This window comes from Blennius ocellaris (genome assembly GCF_963422515.1).
Source record: "Blennius ocellaris genome assembly, chromosome: 20".
Taxonomy (NCBI): Eukaryota; Metazoa; Chordata; class Actinopteri; order Blenniiformes; family Blenniidae; genus Blennius; species Blennius ocellaris.
The window spans coordinates 705,135-720,047 of record NC_137669.1 but is presented as its reverse complement, the minus strand read 5'-3'; the positions used below and the strand labels follow the sequence as shown (position 1 = coordinate 720,047).

At 37.9% G+C, this 14,913-nt stretch overlaps 1 protein-coding gene across 1 annotated transcript in view; it reads left to right on the top strand.

Annotated features, from left to right (window-relative positions):
* The window catches only part of arhgef2a (Rho guanine nucleotide exchange factor (GEF) 2a), a gene marked incomplete at its 5' end in the record, with an annotated part of 96,726 nt that overhangs the window by 29,737 nt on the left and 52,076 nt on the right, over positions 1 to 14,913 (top strand). Inside the window, 3 exons of the mRNA XM_080516513.1 lie at positions 5,498 to 5,660; positions 8,817 to 8,884; positions 14,611 to 14,659. Of these exons, the coding sequence (XP_080372639.1) occupies positions 5,498 to 5,660; positions 8,817 to 8,884; positions 14,611 to 14,659 (280 nt within the window). The remainder of the gene's footprint in view (positions 1 to 5,497; positions 5,661 to 8,816; positions 8,885 to 14,610; positions 14,660 to 14,913) is intronic.

Sequence of the window (14,913 nt, the reverse complement as noted above, 5' to 3'; positions counted from 1 at the left end):
AAGTTCTATAAACCTGTTGTGTTTTATACTAGTAAGATTTACATATATACACTTCTAAAGTTCTATAAACCTGTTGTGTTTTATACTAGTAAGATTTACATATATACACTTCTAAAGTTCTATAAACCTGTTGTGTTTTATACTAGTAAGATTTACATATATACACTTCTAAAGTTCTATAAACCTGTTGTGTTTTATACTAGTAAGATTTACATATATACACTTCTAAAGTTCTATAAACCTGTTGTGTTTTATACTAGTAAGATTTACATATATACACTTCTAAAGTTCTATAAACCTGTTGTGTTTTATACTAGTAAGATTTACATATATACACTTCTAAAGTTCTATAAACCTGTTGTGTTTTATACTAGTAAGATTCACATATATACACTTCTAAAGTTCTATAAACCTGTTGTGTTTTATACTAGTAAGATTTACATATATACACTTCTAAAGTTCTATAAACCTGTTGTGTTTTATACTAGTAAGATTTACATATATACACTTCTAAAGTTCTATAAACCTGTTGTGTTTTATACTAGTAAGATTCACATATATACACTTCTAAAGTTCTATAAACCTGTTGTGTTTTATACTAGTAAGATTTACATATATACACTTCTAAAGTTCTATAAACCTGTTGTGTTTTATACTAGTAAGATTCACATATATACACTTCTAAAGTTCTATAAACCTGTTGTGTTTTATACTAGTAAGATTCACATATATACACTTCTAAAGTTCTATAAACCTGTTGTGTTTTATACTAGTAAGATTCACATATATACACTTCTAAAGTTCTATAAACCTGTTGTGTTTTATACTAGTAAGATTCACATCTATACACTTCTAAAGTTCTATAAACCTGTTGTGTTTTATACTAGTAAGATTTACATATATACACTTCTAAAGTTCTATAAACCTGTTGTGTTTTATACTAGTAAGATTTACATATATACACTTCTAAAGTTCTATAAACCTGTTGTGTTTTATACTAGTAAGATTCACATCTATACACTTCTAAAGTTCTATAAACCTGTTGTGTTTTATACTAGTAAGATTCACATATATACACTTCTAAAGTTCTATAAACCTGTTGTGTTTTATACTAGTAAGATTCACATATATACACTTCTAAAGTTCTATAAACCTGTTGTGTTTTATACTAGTAAGATTCACATCTATACACTTCTAAAGTTCTATAAACCTGTTGTGTTTTATACTAGTAAGATTTACATATATACACTTCTAAAGTTATATAAACCTGTTGTGTTTTATACTAGTAAGATTTACATATATACACTTCTAAAGTTCTATAAACCTGTTGTGTTTTATACTAGTAAGATTTACATATATACGCTTCTAAAGTTATATAAACCTGTTGTGTTTTATACTAGTAAGATTCACATATATACACTTCTAAAGTTCTATAAACCTGTTGTGTTTTATACTAGTAAGATTCACATCTATACACTTCTAAAGTTCTATAAACCTGTTGTGTTTTATACTAGTAAGATTCACATATATACACTTCTAAAGTTCTATAAACCTGTTGTGTTTTATACTAGTAAGATTCACATGTATACACTTCTAAAGTTATATAAACCTGTTGTGTTTTATACTAGTAAGATTCACATGTATACACTTCTAAAGTTCTATAAACCTGTTGTGTTTTATACTAGTAAGATTCACATATATACGCTTCTAAAGTTCTATAAACCTGTTGTGTTTTATACTAGTAAGATTCACATATATACACTTCTAAAGTTCTATAAACCTGTTGTGTTTTATACTAGTAAGATTCACATATATACACTTCTAAAGTTCTATAAACCTGTTGTGTTTTATACTAGTAAGATTCACATATATACGCTTCTAAAGTTCTATAAACCTGTTGTGTTTTATACTAGTAAGATTCACATATATACACTTCTAAAGTTCTATAAACCTGTTGTGTTTTATATTAGTAAGATTCACATATATACGCTTCTAAAGTTCTATAAACCTGTTGTGTTTTATACTAGTAAGATTCACATATATACACTTCTAAAGTTCTATAAACCTGTTGTGTTTTATATTAGTAAGATTCACATATATACGCTTCTAAAGTTCTATAAACCTGTTGTGTTTTATACTAGTAAGATTCACATATATACACTTCTAAAGTTCTATAAACCTGTTGTGTTTTATACTAGTAAGATTCACATATATACGCTTCTAAAGTTCTATAAACCTGTTGTGTTTTATACTAGTAAGATTCACATATATACACTTCTAAAGTTCTATAAACCTGTTGTGTTTTATACTAGTAAGATTCACATATATACACTTCTAAAGTTCTATAAACCTGTTGTGTTTTATACTAGTAAGATTCACATATATACACTTCTAAAGTTCTATAAACCTGTTGTGTTTTATACTAGTAAGATTCACATATATACACTTCTAAAGTTCTATAAACCTGTTGTGTTTTATACTAGTAAGATTCACATATATACGCTTCTAAAGTTCTATAAACCTGTTGTGTTTTATACTAGTAAGATTCACATATATACGCTTCTAAAGTTCTATAAACCTGTTGTGTTTTATACTAGTAAGATTCACATATATACACTTCTAAAGTTCTATAAACCTGTTGTGTTTTATACTAGTAAGATTCACATATATACGCTTCTAAAGTTCTATAAACCTGTTGTGTTTTATACTAGAAAGATTCACATATATACGCTTCTAAAGTTCTATAAACCTGTTGTGTTTTATACTAGTAAGATTCACATATATACACTTCTAAAGTTCTATAAACCTGTTGTGTTTTATACTAGTAAGATTCACATATATACGCTTCTAAAGTTCTACAAACCTGTTGTGTTTTATACTAGTAAGATTCACATATATACACTTCTAAAGTTATATAAACCTGTTGTGTTTTATACTAGTAAGATTCACATATATACACTTCTAAAGTTATATAAACCTGTTGTGTTTTATACTAGTAAGATTTACATATATACACTTCTAAAGTTCTATAAACCTGTTGTGTTTTATACTAGTAAGATTCACATATATACACTTCTAAAGTTATATAAACCTGTTGTGTTTTATACTAGTAAGATTCACATATATACGCTTCTAAAGTTCTATAAACCTGTTGTGTTTTATACTAGTAAGATTCACATATATACACTTCTAAAGTTATATAAACCTGTTGTGTTTTATACTAGTAAGAGCGGCAGTAGGGCTGCCGTATGGAGCTTCCGTGTGTCTTTGTTTGGTAGAGACTGTTTATAACATTATTATTACACTGTAGCGTTCCAAAGTCTTCTAACATGGTGTTTTTGAAAACAGGGACCAGAGCAAACCAGGAAGCTCCTCCACTTTCACATGGTGGATGAGGAAATATTTCTGAAGTCCAAATACAGAAACTGAATAATCCATGTCTCCGTCTATTTCTTCACCTTGATGTGGAACAAAGCAGCCAAGCTGCTGCAACACCTTGAAATTAGGACGGCAGGACGTCCCAAATCTAAGGGCTGAAACTTTTATCCCTTTGCCTTTGCCCTTGTTTTGGAGGCAGAGGGCTAAGGGGTAGGTGGGGGGCTAAGGGGTAGGTGGGGGGCTAAGGGGTAGGCGGAGGGGTAAAAATAGGATTGGGATTGGCCCTTAATTACACAAACAACATAAACTGAAGAAAGAAAGAACACATCCTCACCAACACCACATCCTTGTGGCCAATAATGTCATTACATTTCTGAAGATTTGGATGAAAAGTTTTCAAGATACATCAGTTTTAATGAGAAGATGTGACCTGATGGTGGCGCTCGAGGACAGGTCAACTCACTCAGAGTTTTCATTTTCAAGTAGTTATTTATATATTCAACAAATAAACAAAGTGCTTGACAACAATGTCACGTAAATAATTTTGAGGAGGCAAAGTGACGACGAGGGAGAGAAATATGTCAGGATCAGAGGAGTGTGAAGGAAGTGTGAAGACGAAGACAACCTTCACATTAGAACCTGGAGACAATAACTTTCTCTCACCTGTACAACTACTGAATAATGCCTGAAGAGCTGGACTGCAACTTATTGTTCACTAACAACCAACATTCTATAGTGGTGGTGGCGGGTGGGGCGTTCATATTCTATAGGGGGGTCCACATTCCACAGCGCAAAATGGACCCACAAAATGGCCCCTCACCCCTCACTGCTTGCCCTTCACTGCTCACCCCTCACTGCTTGCCCTTCACTGCTTGCCCCTCACTGCTTGCCCCTCACCACTCGCCCCTCACCCCTCACTGCTCACCCCTCACTGCTCACCCCTCACTGCTCACCCCTCACTGCTTTCCCGTCACTACTTGCCCCTCACCACTCGCCTCTCTTCCCTCACCCATCGCCCCTCACCCATCGCCCCTCACCCATCACCCCTCGCCACTGGGTATGCACCAAAGCACCCCCATAGCACCAGTATAGCACCCCCAAGAAATATTACTTTTTTATAGTAGTTATTTAGATTTTTTTTTTTTTAAACATGTGAGTATTCTAATTCATTTTCTGGTTAATTAATAAATACACCCACCAAACATGTATTTATTTCTTTACTTAAAAGCAGTTTGATCTGATTCAGCCAATCGGTGCAGCGGACACATTAACCTTTCAACTTACCACTTCCTGTTACTGAGAGCACATTTTCCCTGGTGACTGCAGAACTTAGTCATAGTAATAGTAATAATAATAATAATTAAAAAAAAGATAAAAATCATTGAAGTCTTGGCTGTCGAGCACAACAACTGAGGTCTGGTTTTATTGTGACATGTTATGGTGAGGAACGACTATTTCCTGTTTGGTTGTTGACAGCTGTACTCTGACTCCTTCTGATTGTCTACTTGCTGGTTATTCATGCCATGAGATCCAGTGAAGCCAATCTTTGTCTTCCAGTGGAGGTTTTGCTGACAAGTGTTAGTGTTCTGTGTGTGTGTGTGTGTGTGTGTGAGGCCCAAATGAAAACCTGCAGTGTCTTTTGCTTCCTGCTGCTGTTGAGGCGCCATCAGTGACATTCTTCTGTTCAAGTTGACATTTAGTGGTGTATTTAAGTGGCAGCTTGTAAACCTTTTGTCTGCATCGATAAATATCGTGTGTAAGGTGTCACATAATAAGGTTTTAAACTAATGATGTGCGAGTTTGAACGAATCGTTCAAAACCTATGAGTCATCACATTCATTAACTGGTTCACTGACTCATTCTTGCTCCAGCCATCCAAATTTGTGTGTGTGTGTGTGTGTGTGTGTGTGTGTGTGTGTGTGTGTGTGTGTGTGTATATATATATTATTTTTTTTAATACAGAAAGATATTTATAAAGTAGAGCTATCAAATATTGCCTAGCATGAATATGAGACTGATGATCACAATCTAAAACTTCAAAATGTATTGCTGGAACTGATGGAACTGCTGATCTTCCATGTGGGTGGAGCTTCAGCTGCTTGTGCTCTTTCTCCGACAGAACAAAGAGAAAGAGCGAATGAGGGAGCGAGAGAAGGCGGCGAGGGAGCGAGAGGCTCGCTACAGCAACGGCCACCTCTTCACCTCGCTGACGGTGTCAGGAACCACGCTGTGCTCCGCCTGCAGCAAGAGCATCACCGCCAAGGAGGCGCTCAGCTGCCCCAGTAAGGAGCTCCGCCTTCTGCTACACCCGCTGCACCTGCTGCTGCACCTGCTACACCCACTGCACCTCCTGCTTCACCTGCTGCACGTGCTGCTTCACCTGCTATATCACACTTCTCCATCATGCTGCTCCATCACACTGCTCCACCTCACTACTCCACCTCACTGCTCCATCACTCTACTCCAAGTCACTGCTCCATCATCCTGCTCCACCTCACTGCTCCACCTCACTGCTCCATCACACTGCTCCACCTCACTGCTCCATCACACATGATCCACAGTGGAAGTGGAGGCAAACCACAATGAGAGTGGAGGTGAATCACAGTGGGGGTGGAGGGGAGGTTGGAGGACTCCTCCTTCATTCCTCCATCACCCATCCATTCTTTCATCCATCATTCACCCATCACTCCTCCATCACCCATCCATCATTCATCCATCATTCCTCCGTCACTCCATCACTCTTACATCCCATCTCTATCTCTCCACCATTCCTGCATCACTCCCTTCCTTCCATCATTCCTCCTGCAATCCTCCATCACTTCTCCTTCTTCCCTCCATCCCTCCTCCATCACTTGAGAGAAGCTCAAAGTTTCCCCCTGAGGTCAAAGGTCAGAGTTTCTCTGTCCTGCTTTTTGGTTTCAGTTTTGGGGTTTAACTGGAGTCTGAGGTTGGTTCAGCAGCTATGTCAGTCCTTCTGAACTGAAAATAACAACACCACCCACATCTGAGGAAACTCCACCCTCAGTGGGAGCAATGAGACGTAGTGCTTCTGCTCTCTTATCGCCATGGCAACCAGCGTGTCTGGAACAATGTGTGGGATGCTCTGCTCTCCATGACGACCAGCCTGAAATCTTGTGAAGGATGAGTTATGTGTTCATCAGATTCACCCTATCTAGTCCTTTCAGCACCATCCTCACAACAAAATGTTCACAATCTCATTGTCATAGGAACTAAAACAACAAACACATGATCAGAGAGGCAACCGGTGGGGAGTGAGAGGATGCAGGTCTGTTCACACACTGGTTAAACACTAAAACCCTCCAAATAGTCCGTCTGCCTTTCAGCCATTCCATTTTCCTTCTGAGGTCAGGAAACAGGAAACCATCCAATTTTTGTCTTCTGAAATGAAAACGAGTCCTTCACACTCCTGGTCTCCCGAAGCGTCTCTAAAAAGTTGATCCTCATGAACTGGAAATCTGAAAGTAATCTGAATATAGAGTTATTTAAAAACTTACTCCTAGACCACATCACATTGGAGAGAATGTTTGTTTGTAGGAAAAATCATTTGGCACAATTTGAGTTGACATGGTCCCCAATAATTAAATACACCACGTAGCCCTGTGGGGGGGTGGTAGTTCCGCCTCGGGGCTCTTGGGGCCATCTGTGGCTGGGGCGTTGTGGCTTGGGTGGTTGGCGGCCCTGCGGTCTGGGGGGGTGCTGGCATCTATCCTGGGGAGTGGCGGCCTGGCCTGGGAGGTGCTGGGGGGTGGCGGCCTGGCCTGGGGGGTGCTGGGGAGGTTGTGTGGGGGAAGGTCTGCTCAGGGTTGGGGGTGGTTCTGCTGGGGTGGGGTGGGGGTGCTGGGCATTGGGCCCCGGCTGGGCTGCCTGGCCGGGGCGGGCGGGTGTGGGGCTTCGGGGCCTTGGGGGCTGGGTGCCCTTCCCTTTCTGGTGGGGGTGCCCGCAGCGACGCCGGGGATGGGTCCTCCCCCCGCTGGGGCAGGGTTAGCCCATGCTGCCATGCTCCGGGTCTGGCTCGCCCCTGGATCGGGGGGAGGCGGAGAGCAGTGGGGCTCCGGGTTTGGATGGACAGCTGACTGGAGATGATCCCCGGGGGGGTTTATATGGAAGATGGTCCGGGGATGTGTGTGAGTGTGGGTGTGTGTGTGTGTGTGTGTGTGTGTGTGAGGGGGGGGGGTGTTGTGTGAGGGTGTACGTTCTATATATATGTATGGCTGTTCTCCCTCCCTATTCACAGTCGGATTGGTGGAGGATGGGATCTCGTTGTGGCCTGGTGGGGGCCTGGTGGGGGCCTGGGGAGCGCCCTCCCAACCAAATAAATGTATGTGCGTGTGTCTGTGTGTATGCGTATGCTTAGGTGTGTGTGTGTGTGTGGGTTGGGATTAGGGGATGGGGCGGTGTTTTTTTGCCTACCTGCTAATTTATACTCTTGCTAGAAAATGATGTTACTGTCTAGATAGAGCTGCTCAGGCTGGTTTAATCTAGAAAATCATGTTACTGTCTAGATAGAGCTGCTCAGGCTGGTTTAATCTCGAAAATCATGTTGCTGTCTAGATAGAGCTGCTCAGGCTGTTTTAATCTAGAAAATCATGTTGCTGTCTAGATAGAGCTGCTCAGACTGGTTTAATCTAGAAAATCATGTTACTGTCTAGATAGAGCTGCTCAGGCTGGTTTAATCTCGAAAATCATGTTGCTGTCTAGATAGAGCTGCTCAGGCTGTTTTAATCTAGAAAATCATGTTGCTGTCTAGATAGAGCTGCTCAGGCTGTTTTAATCTAGAAAATCATGTTACTGTCTAGATAGTGCTGCTCAGGCTGGTTTAATCTAGAAAATCATGTTACTGTCTAGATAGAGCTGCTCAGGCTGGTTTAATCTAGAAAATCATGTTACTGTCTAGATAGAGCTGCTCAGGCTGTTTTAATCTAGAAAATCATGTTGCTGTCTAGATAGAGCTGCTCAGGCTGGTTTAATCTCATGACATTTGGAAAATATTTGGATCAGTGTGATTACTATAAAAAAAAAAAAAAAAAAAAAAAAAAAATACATGTAGCACTAACAAGGGTATTGTATGTTTCTCCCCACCAAGTCTATCTCTCTGTCTTTCCTCTCCTCTCCCCTCCCCTCCTCTCCCCACCTCTGACTCTGGTTTCTACAAAGGTTCTTACTGTTAAAGAGGGTTTTTCTTTCCACAGTTGCAAACAAACCTGCTGCTCATGTGGATATGTTATGTTTTTCCATTTTCTCTGGAAAAGCACATTGGAATGACTGTACTGTATTTAAAAACGTTTTTTTAATAAAAAAACAAAACAAAAAAGACCGTCTCTTCTATCCCGTCCAGTCAAAAGTTTGTTGTTTGATCTCCATCACAACCCGCTGTCCAATCTGAAGCAAACTCTACTTCCTGTTTCTGTTTCCTGCAGCTTGTAATGTGACGATCCACAACCGCTGTCGAGACACGTTGCCAAACTGCGCCAAGATGAAACAGAGGGTAAGATCCTGACCAGATTTAATCACTTGAAGATTCATGACAGGGCTCAGAGGTCAGACTATAGACCAGGGGTCCCCAAATAGCGCTCAATCACCCATGAACTTTAATTTTATGACCCGCCAAACCTCCGTCATCGAACAGAAAGTTAAAATTAAACAAACAACATAACCTGCATCATGAAAAAGTCCCAGGAAAAATATCAGTTTAACTCTGACTGGATTGAACAGTTTAGTTTTGTCAGGGTCAGTGGAAATCAATTTCACGCCAGACAGGAAGCTCAGTTCAAAAGTTACTATCAAAAAACACGGCAGAAGCAAAGTCAGGCAGTCCAAGGTCAAAACCAGTACAGGTGATAGAGGAGGACATCCAGGAGGAGAAGTTGGGCAGGAGGTCAGAACACAAAGGCAACACGAGGAAAAAATGGCGGGTATGACTGAGAACGCAGACGAACTGGCAACCAGAACTACAAGAGAGGAACTAAATACAAACACTAATGACTATTACAAACAGCTGTGACCAGGAGGAGGAAGCAGGAGAGCAGAGGGGCGGAGCTAAGGGGAACACAGGGGCGGAGCTAAGGGGAACACAGGAGAGGAGGAGTGAAAACTCTCAGGGAGGGAGGAGTGAAAACTCTCAGGAAGGGAGGAGTGAGTGAGAGCAGGATCATGACAAGTTTTATATTACCGGTCCTTTCTTGATCTGCACGCAGACCGGAGCTTCAGCAAAGTGGATCATCTAAAGCAGAACTTCAACTCTCTGCATGCAATATCAGTCTTCTTCTTAAACTGGATAAAGATCCTACACTACCATCTATCTATCAACTGATATCACTAATCAATGTAGATCTTAAAATAATTAGTGAAACATTAGCAAGCAAATAGAAAAAACTACACCCCACATCATCACCCTGATCAAACTGGGTCATTAAAGGACGACACTCCACTAACAACACACACAGATTAATTAATCTTATAGACCACTCCACTAACAACACACACAGATTAATTAATCTTATAGACCACTCCACTAACAACACACACAGATTAATTAATCTCATAGACCACTCCACTAACAACACACACAGATGAATTAATTTTATAGACCACTCCACTAACATCACACACAGATGAATTAATTTTATAGACCACTCCACTAACAACACACACAGATTAATTAATCTTATAGACCACTCCACTAACAACATACAGATTCATTAATCTTATAGACCACTCCACTAACAACACACAGATTAATTAATCTTATAGACCACTCCACTAACAACACACACAGATTCATTAATCTTATAGACCACTCCACTAACAACACACACAGATTCATTAATCTTATAGACCACTCCACTAACAACACACACAGACTAATTAATCTTATAGACCACTCCACTAACAACACACACAGATTCATTAATCTTATAGACCACTCCACTAACAACACACACAGATTAATTAATCTTATAGACCACTCCACTAACAACACACACAGATTCATTAATCTTATAGACCACTCCACTAACAACACACACAGATTCATTAATCTTATAGACCACTCCACTAACAACACACAGATTAATTAATCTTATAGACCACTCCACTAACAACATACAGATTCATTAATCTTATAGACCACTCCACTAACAACACACAGATTAATTAATCTTATAGACCACTCCACTAACAACATACAGATTCATTAATCTTATAGACCACTCCACTAACAACACACAGATTAATTAATCTTATAGACCACTCCACTAACAACACACACAGATTCATTAATCTTATAGACCACTCCACTAACAACACACACAGATTAATTAATCTTATAGACCACTCCACTAACAACACACACAGATGAATTAATTTTATAGACCACTCCACTAACAACACACACAGATTAATTAATCTTATAGACCACTCCACTAACAACACACACAGATGAATTAATTTTATAGACCACTCCACTAACAACACACACAGATTAATTAATCTTATAGACCACTCCACTAACAACACACACAGATGAATTAATTTTATAGACCACTCCACTAACAACACACAGATTAATTAATCTTATAGACCACTCCACTAACAACATACAGATTCATTAATCTTATAGACCACTCCACTAACAACACACAGATTAATTAATCTTATAGACCACTCCACTAACAACACACACAGATTAATTAATCTTATAGACCACTCCACTAACAACACACACACAGATTAATTAATCTTAGAGACCACTCCACTAACAACATACAGATTCATTAATCTTATAGACCACTCCACTAACAACACACCCAGATTAATTAATCTTATAGACCACTCCACTAACAACACACACAGATTAATTAATCTTATAGACCACTCCACTAACAACACACACAGATTAATTAATCTTATAGACCACTCCACTAACAACACACAGATTAATTAATCTTATAGACCACTCCACTAACAACACACACAGATTAAGTAATCTTATAGACCACTCCACTAACAACACACACAGATGAATTAATTTGATAGACCACTCCACTAACAACACACACAGATTAATTAATCTTATAGACCACTCCACTAACAACACACACAGATGAATTAATTTTATAGACCACTCCACTAACAACACACACAGATGAATTAATCTTATAGACCACTCCACTAACAACACACACAGATTAATTAATCTTATAGACCACTCCACTAACAACACACACAGATTAATTAATCTTATAGACCACTCCACTAACAACACACACAGATCAATTAATCTCATAGACCAGTCCAGTAACAACATACACAGATTAATTAATCTTATAGACCACTCCACTAACAACATACAGATTCATTAATCTTATACACCACTCCACTAACAACACACACAGATTAATTAATCTTATAGACCACTCCACTAACAACACACACAGATTAATTAATCTTATAGACCACTCCACTAACAACACACACAGATTAATTAATCTTATAGACCACTCCACTAACAACACACAGATTAATTAATCTTATAGACCACTCCACTAACAACACACACAGATTAATTAATCTTATAGACCACTCCACCAACAACACACACAGATTAATTAATCTTATAGACCACTCCACTAACAACACACACAGATCAATTAATCTCATAGACCAGTCCAGTAACAACATACACAGATTAATTAATCTTATAGACCACTCCACTAACAACACACATATTCATTAATCTTATAGACCACTCCACTAACAACACACAGATTAATTAATCTTATAGAGCACTCCACTAACAACACACACAGATTAATTAATCTTATAGACCACTCCACTAACAACACACAGATTAATTAATCTTATAGACCACTCCACTAACAACACACACAGATGAATTAATCTTATAGACCACTCCACTAACAACACACACAGATCAATTAATCTCATAGACCACTCCAGTAACAACATACACAGATTAATTAATCTTATAAACCACTCCACTAACAACACACATATTCATTAATCTTATAGACCACTCCACTAACAACACACACAGATCAATTAATCTCATAGACCACTCCAGTAACAACATACACAGATTAATTAATCTTATAGACCACTCCACTAACAACACACATATTCATTAATCTTATAGACCACTCCACTAACAACACACATATTCATTAATCTTATAGACCACTCCACTAACAACACACATATTCATTAATCTTATAGACCACTGCCACCACAATTGACAAAATGCCAATATCACATCCTTAGATGCAGAAAAAGCTGATAGGGTAAATTGGAAATTTCTACTCGCTGCTTAATGGTGGTGTTGTTTGTTTAATGGTGGCGTTGTTTGTTTAATGGTGGTGTTGTTTGTTTAATGGTGGCGTTGTTTGTTTAATGGTGGTGTTGTTTGTTTAATGGTGGCGTTGTTTGTTTAATGGTGGCGTTGTTTGTTTAATGGTGGTGTTGTTTGTTTAATGATGGCGTTTTTTGTTTAATTGTGATGTTGTTTGTTTAATGATGGCGTTGTTTGTTTAATGGTGGCGTTGTTTGTTTAATGATGGTGTTGTTTGTTTAATGATGGTGTTGTTTGTTTAATTGTGATGTTGTTTGTTTAATTGTGATGTTGTTTGTTTAATGATGGTGTTGTTTGTTTAATTGTGACGTTGTTTGTTTAATGATGACGTTTGTTTAATGGTGTTGTTTGTTTTATGGTGGTGTTGTTTGTTTAGTGGTGTTGTTGTTTGTTTGTTGTTTGTTTAATGGTGTTGTTGTTTGTTTAATGGTGGTGTTGTTTGTTTAATGGTGTTGTTGTTTGTTTAATGGGGGTGTTGTTTGTTTAATGGTGGGGTTGTTTGTTTAATGATGATGTTTGTTTAATGATGGTGTTGTTTGTTTAATGATATTGTTTGTTTAATGATGGTGTTGTTTGTTTAATGGTGGCGTTGTTTGTTTAATGGTGGCGTTGTTTGTTTAATGGGGGTGTTGTTTGTTTAATGGTGGGGTTGTTTGTTTAATGATGACGTTTGTTTAATGGTGGTGTTGTTTGTTTAATGGTGTTGTTGTTTGTTTAATGGGGGTGTTGTTTGTTTAATGGTGGGGTTGTTTGTTTAATGATGATGTTTGTTTAATGGTGATGTTGTTTGTTTAATGATGGCGTTGTTTGTTTAATGGTGGCGTTGTTTGTTTAATGATGGTGTTGTTTGTTTAATTGTGACGTTGTTTGTTTAATGATGACGTTTGTTTAATGGTGTTGTTTGTTTAATGGTGTTGTTTGTTTAATGGTGTTGTTGTTTGTTTAGTGGTGTTGTTGTTTGTTTGTTGTTTGTTTAATGGTGTTGTTGTTTGTTCAATGGTGGTGTTGTTTGTTTAATGGTGTTGTTGTTTGTTTAATGGGGGTGTTGTTTGATTAATGGTGGGGTTGTTTGTTTAATGATGGCGTTGTTTGTTTAATGGTGGTGTTGTTTGTTTAATGATGGCGTTGTTTGTTTAATGATGGTGTTGTTTGTTTAATGATGTTGTTTGTTTGTTTAATGATGTTGTTTGTTTGTTTAATGATGTTGTTTGTTTAATGATGTTGTTTGTTTAATGGTGGTGTTGTTTGTTTAATGATGTTGTTTGTTTAATGATGGTGTTGTTTGTTTAATGATGTTGTTTTTTTAATGATGTTGTTGTTTGTTTAATGGTGGTGTTGTTTGTTTAATGATGTTGTTTGTTTAATGATGGTGTTGTTTGTTTAATGATGTTGTTTGTTTAATGATGTTGTTGTTTGTTTAATGGTGGGATTGTTTGTTTAATGGTGGCGTTGTTTGTTTAATGGGGGTGTTGTTTGTTTAATGGTGGCGTTGTTTGTTTAATGATGTTGTTTGTTTAATGGTGGCGTTGTTTGTTTAATGATGTTGTTGTTTGTTTAATGGTGGGGTTGTTTGTTTAATGATGAGGTTTGTTTAATGATGGTGTTGTTTGTTTAATGGTGTTGTTGTTTGTTTAATGATGTTGTTTGTTTAATGATGGTGTTTGTTTAATGATGGTGTTGTTTGTTTAATGGTGTTGTTGTTGTTTGTTTAATGATGTTGTTGTTTGTTTAATGGTGGCGTTTTTTGTTTAATGGTGGTGTTGTTTGTTTAATGGTGGCGATGTTTGTTTAATGGTGTTGTTGTTTGTTTAATGATGACATCATCATTATGTTTATGACCACAGCAGCAGAAAACGACTCTGATGAAGAACAACGTCACACTGAGGACGAAAAGTATGAGTCGTTCTTCTCAACTCTTTTCTTAAACCATTGTCTTCCTCTCTTCATCCTCTCCCTTCATCCTTCACTCGTCTTCATCTCTTCATTGTCACTCTTCATCATCACTCATCTTCATCTCTTCACACTCACCCTTCATCCCCACACTCATTTTTCTACATTCTCACTCTTCATCTTCACTCTTCATCCTCACCCTTTTTTTGGAGAACTTTTCCTGTCCAACTTTTCCATTGACTTCACTCCTTCATCCT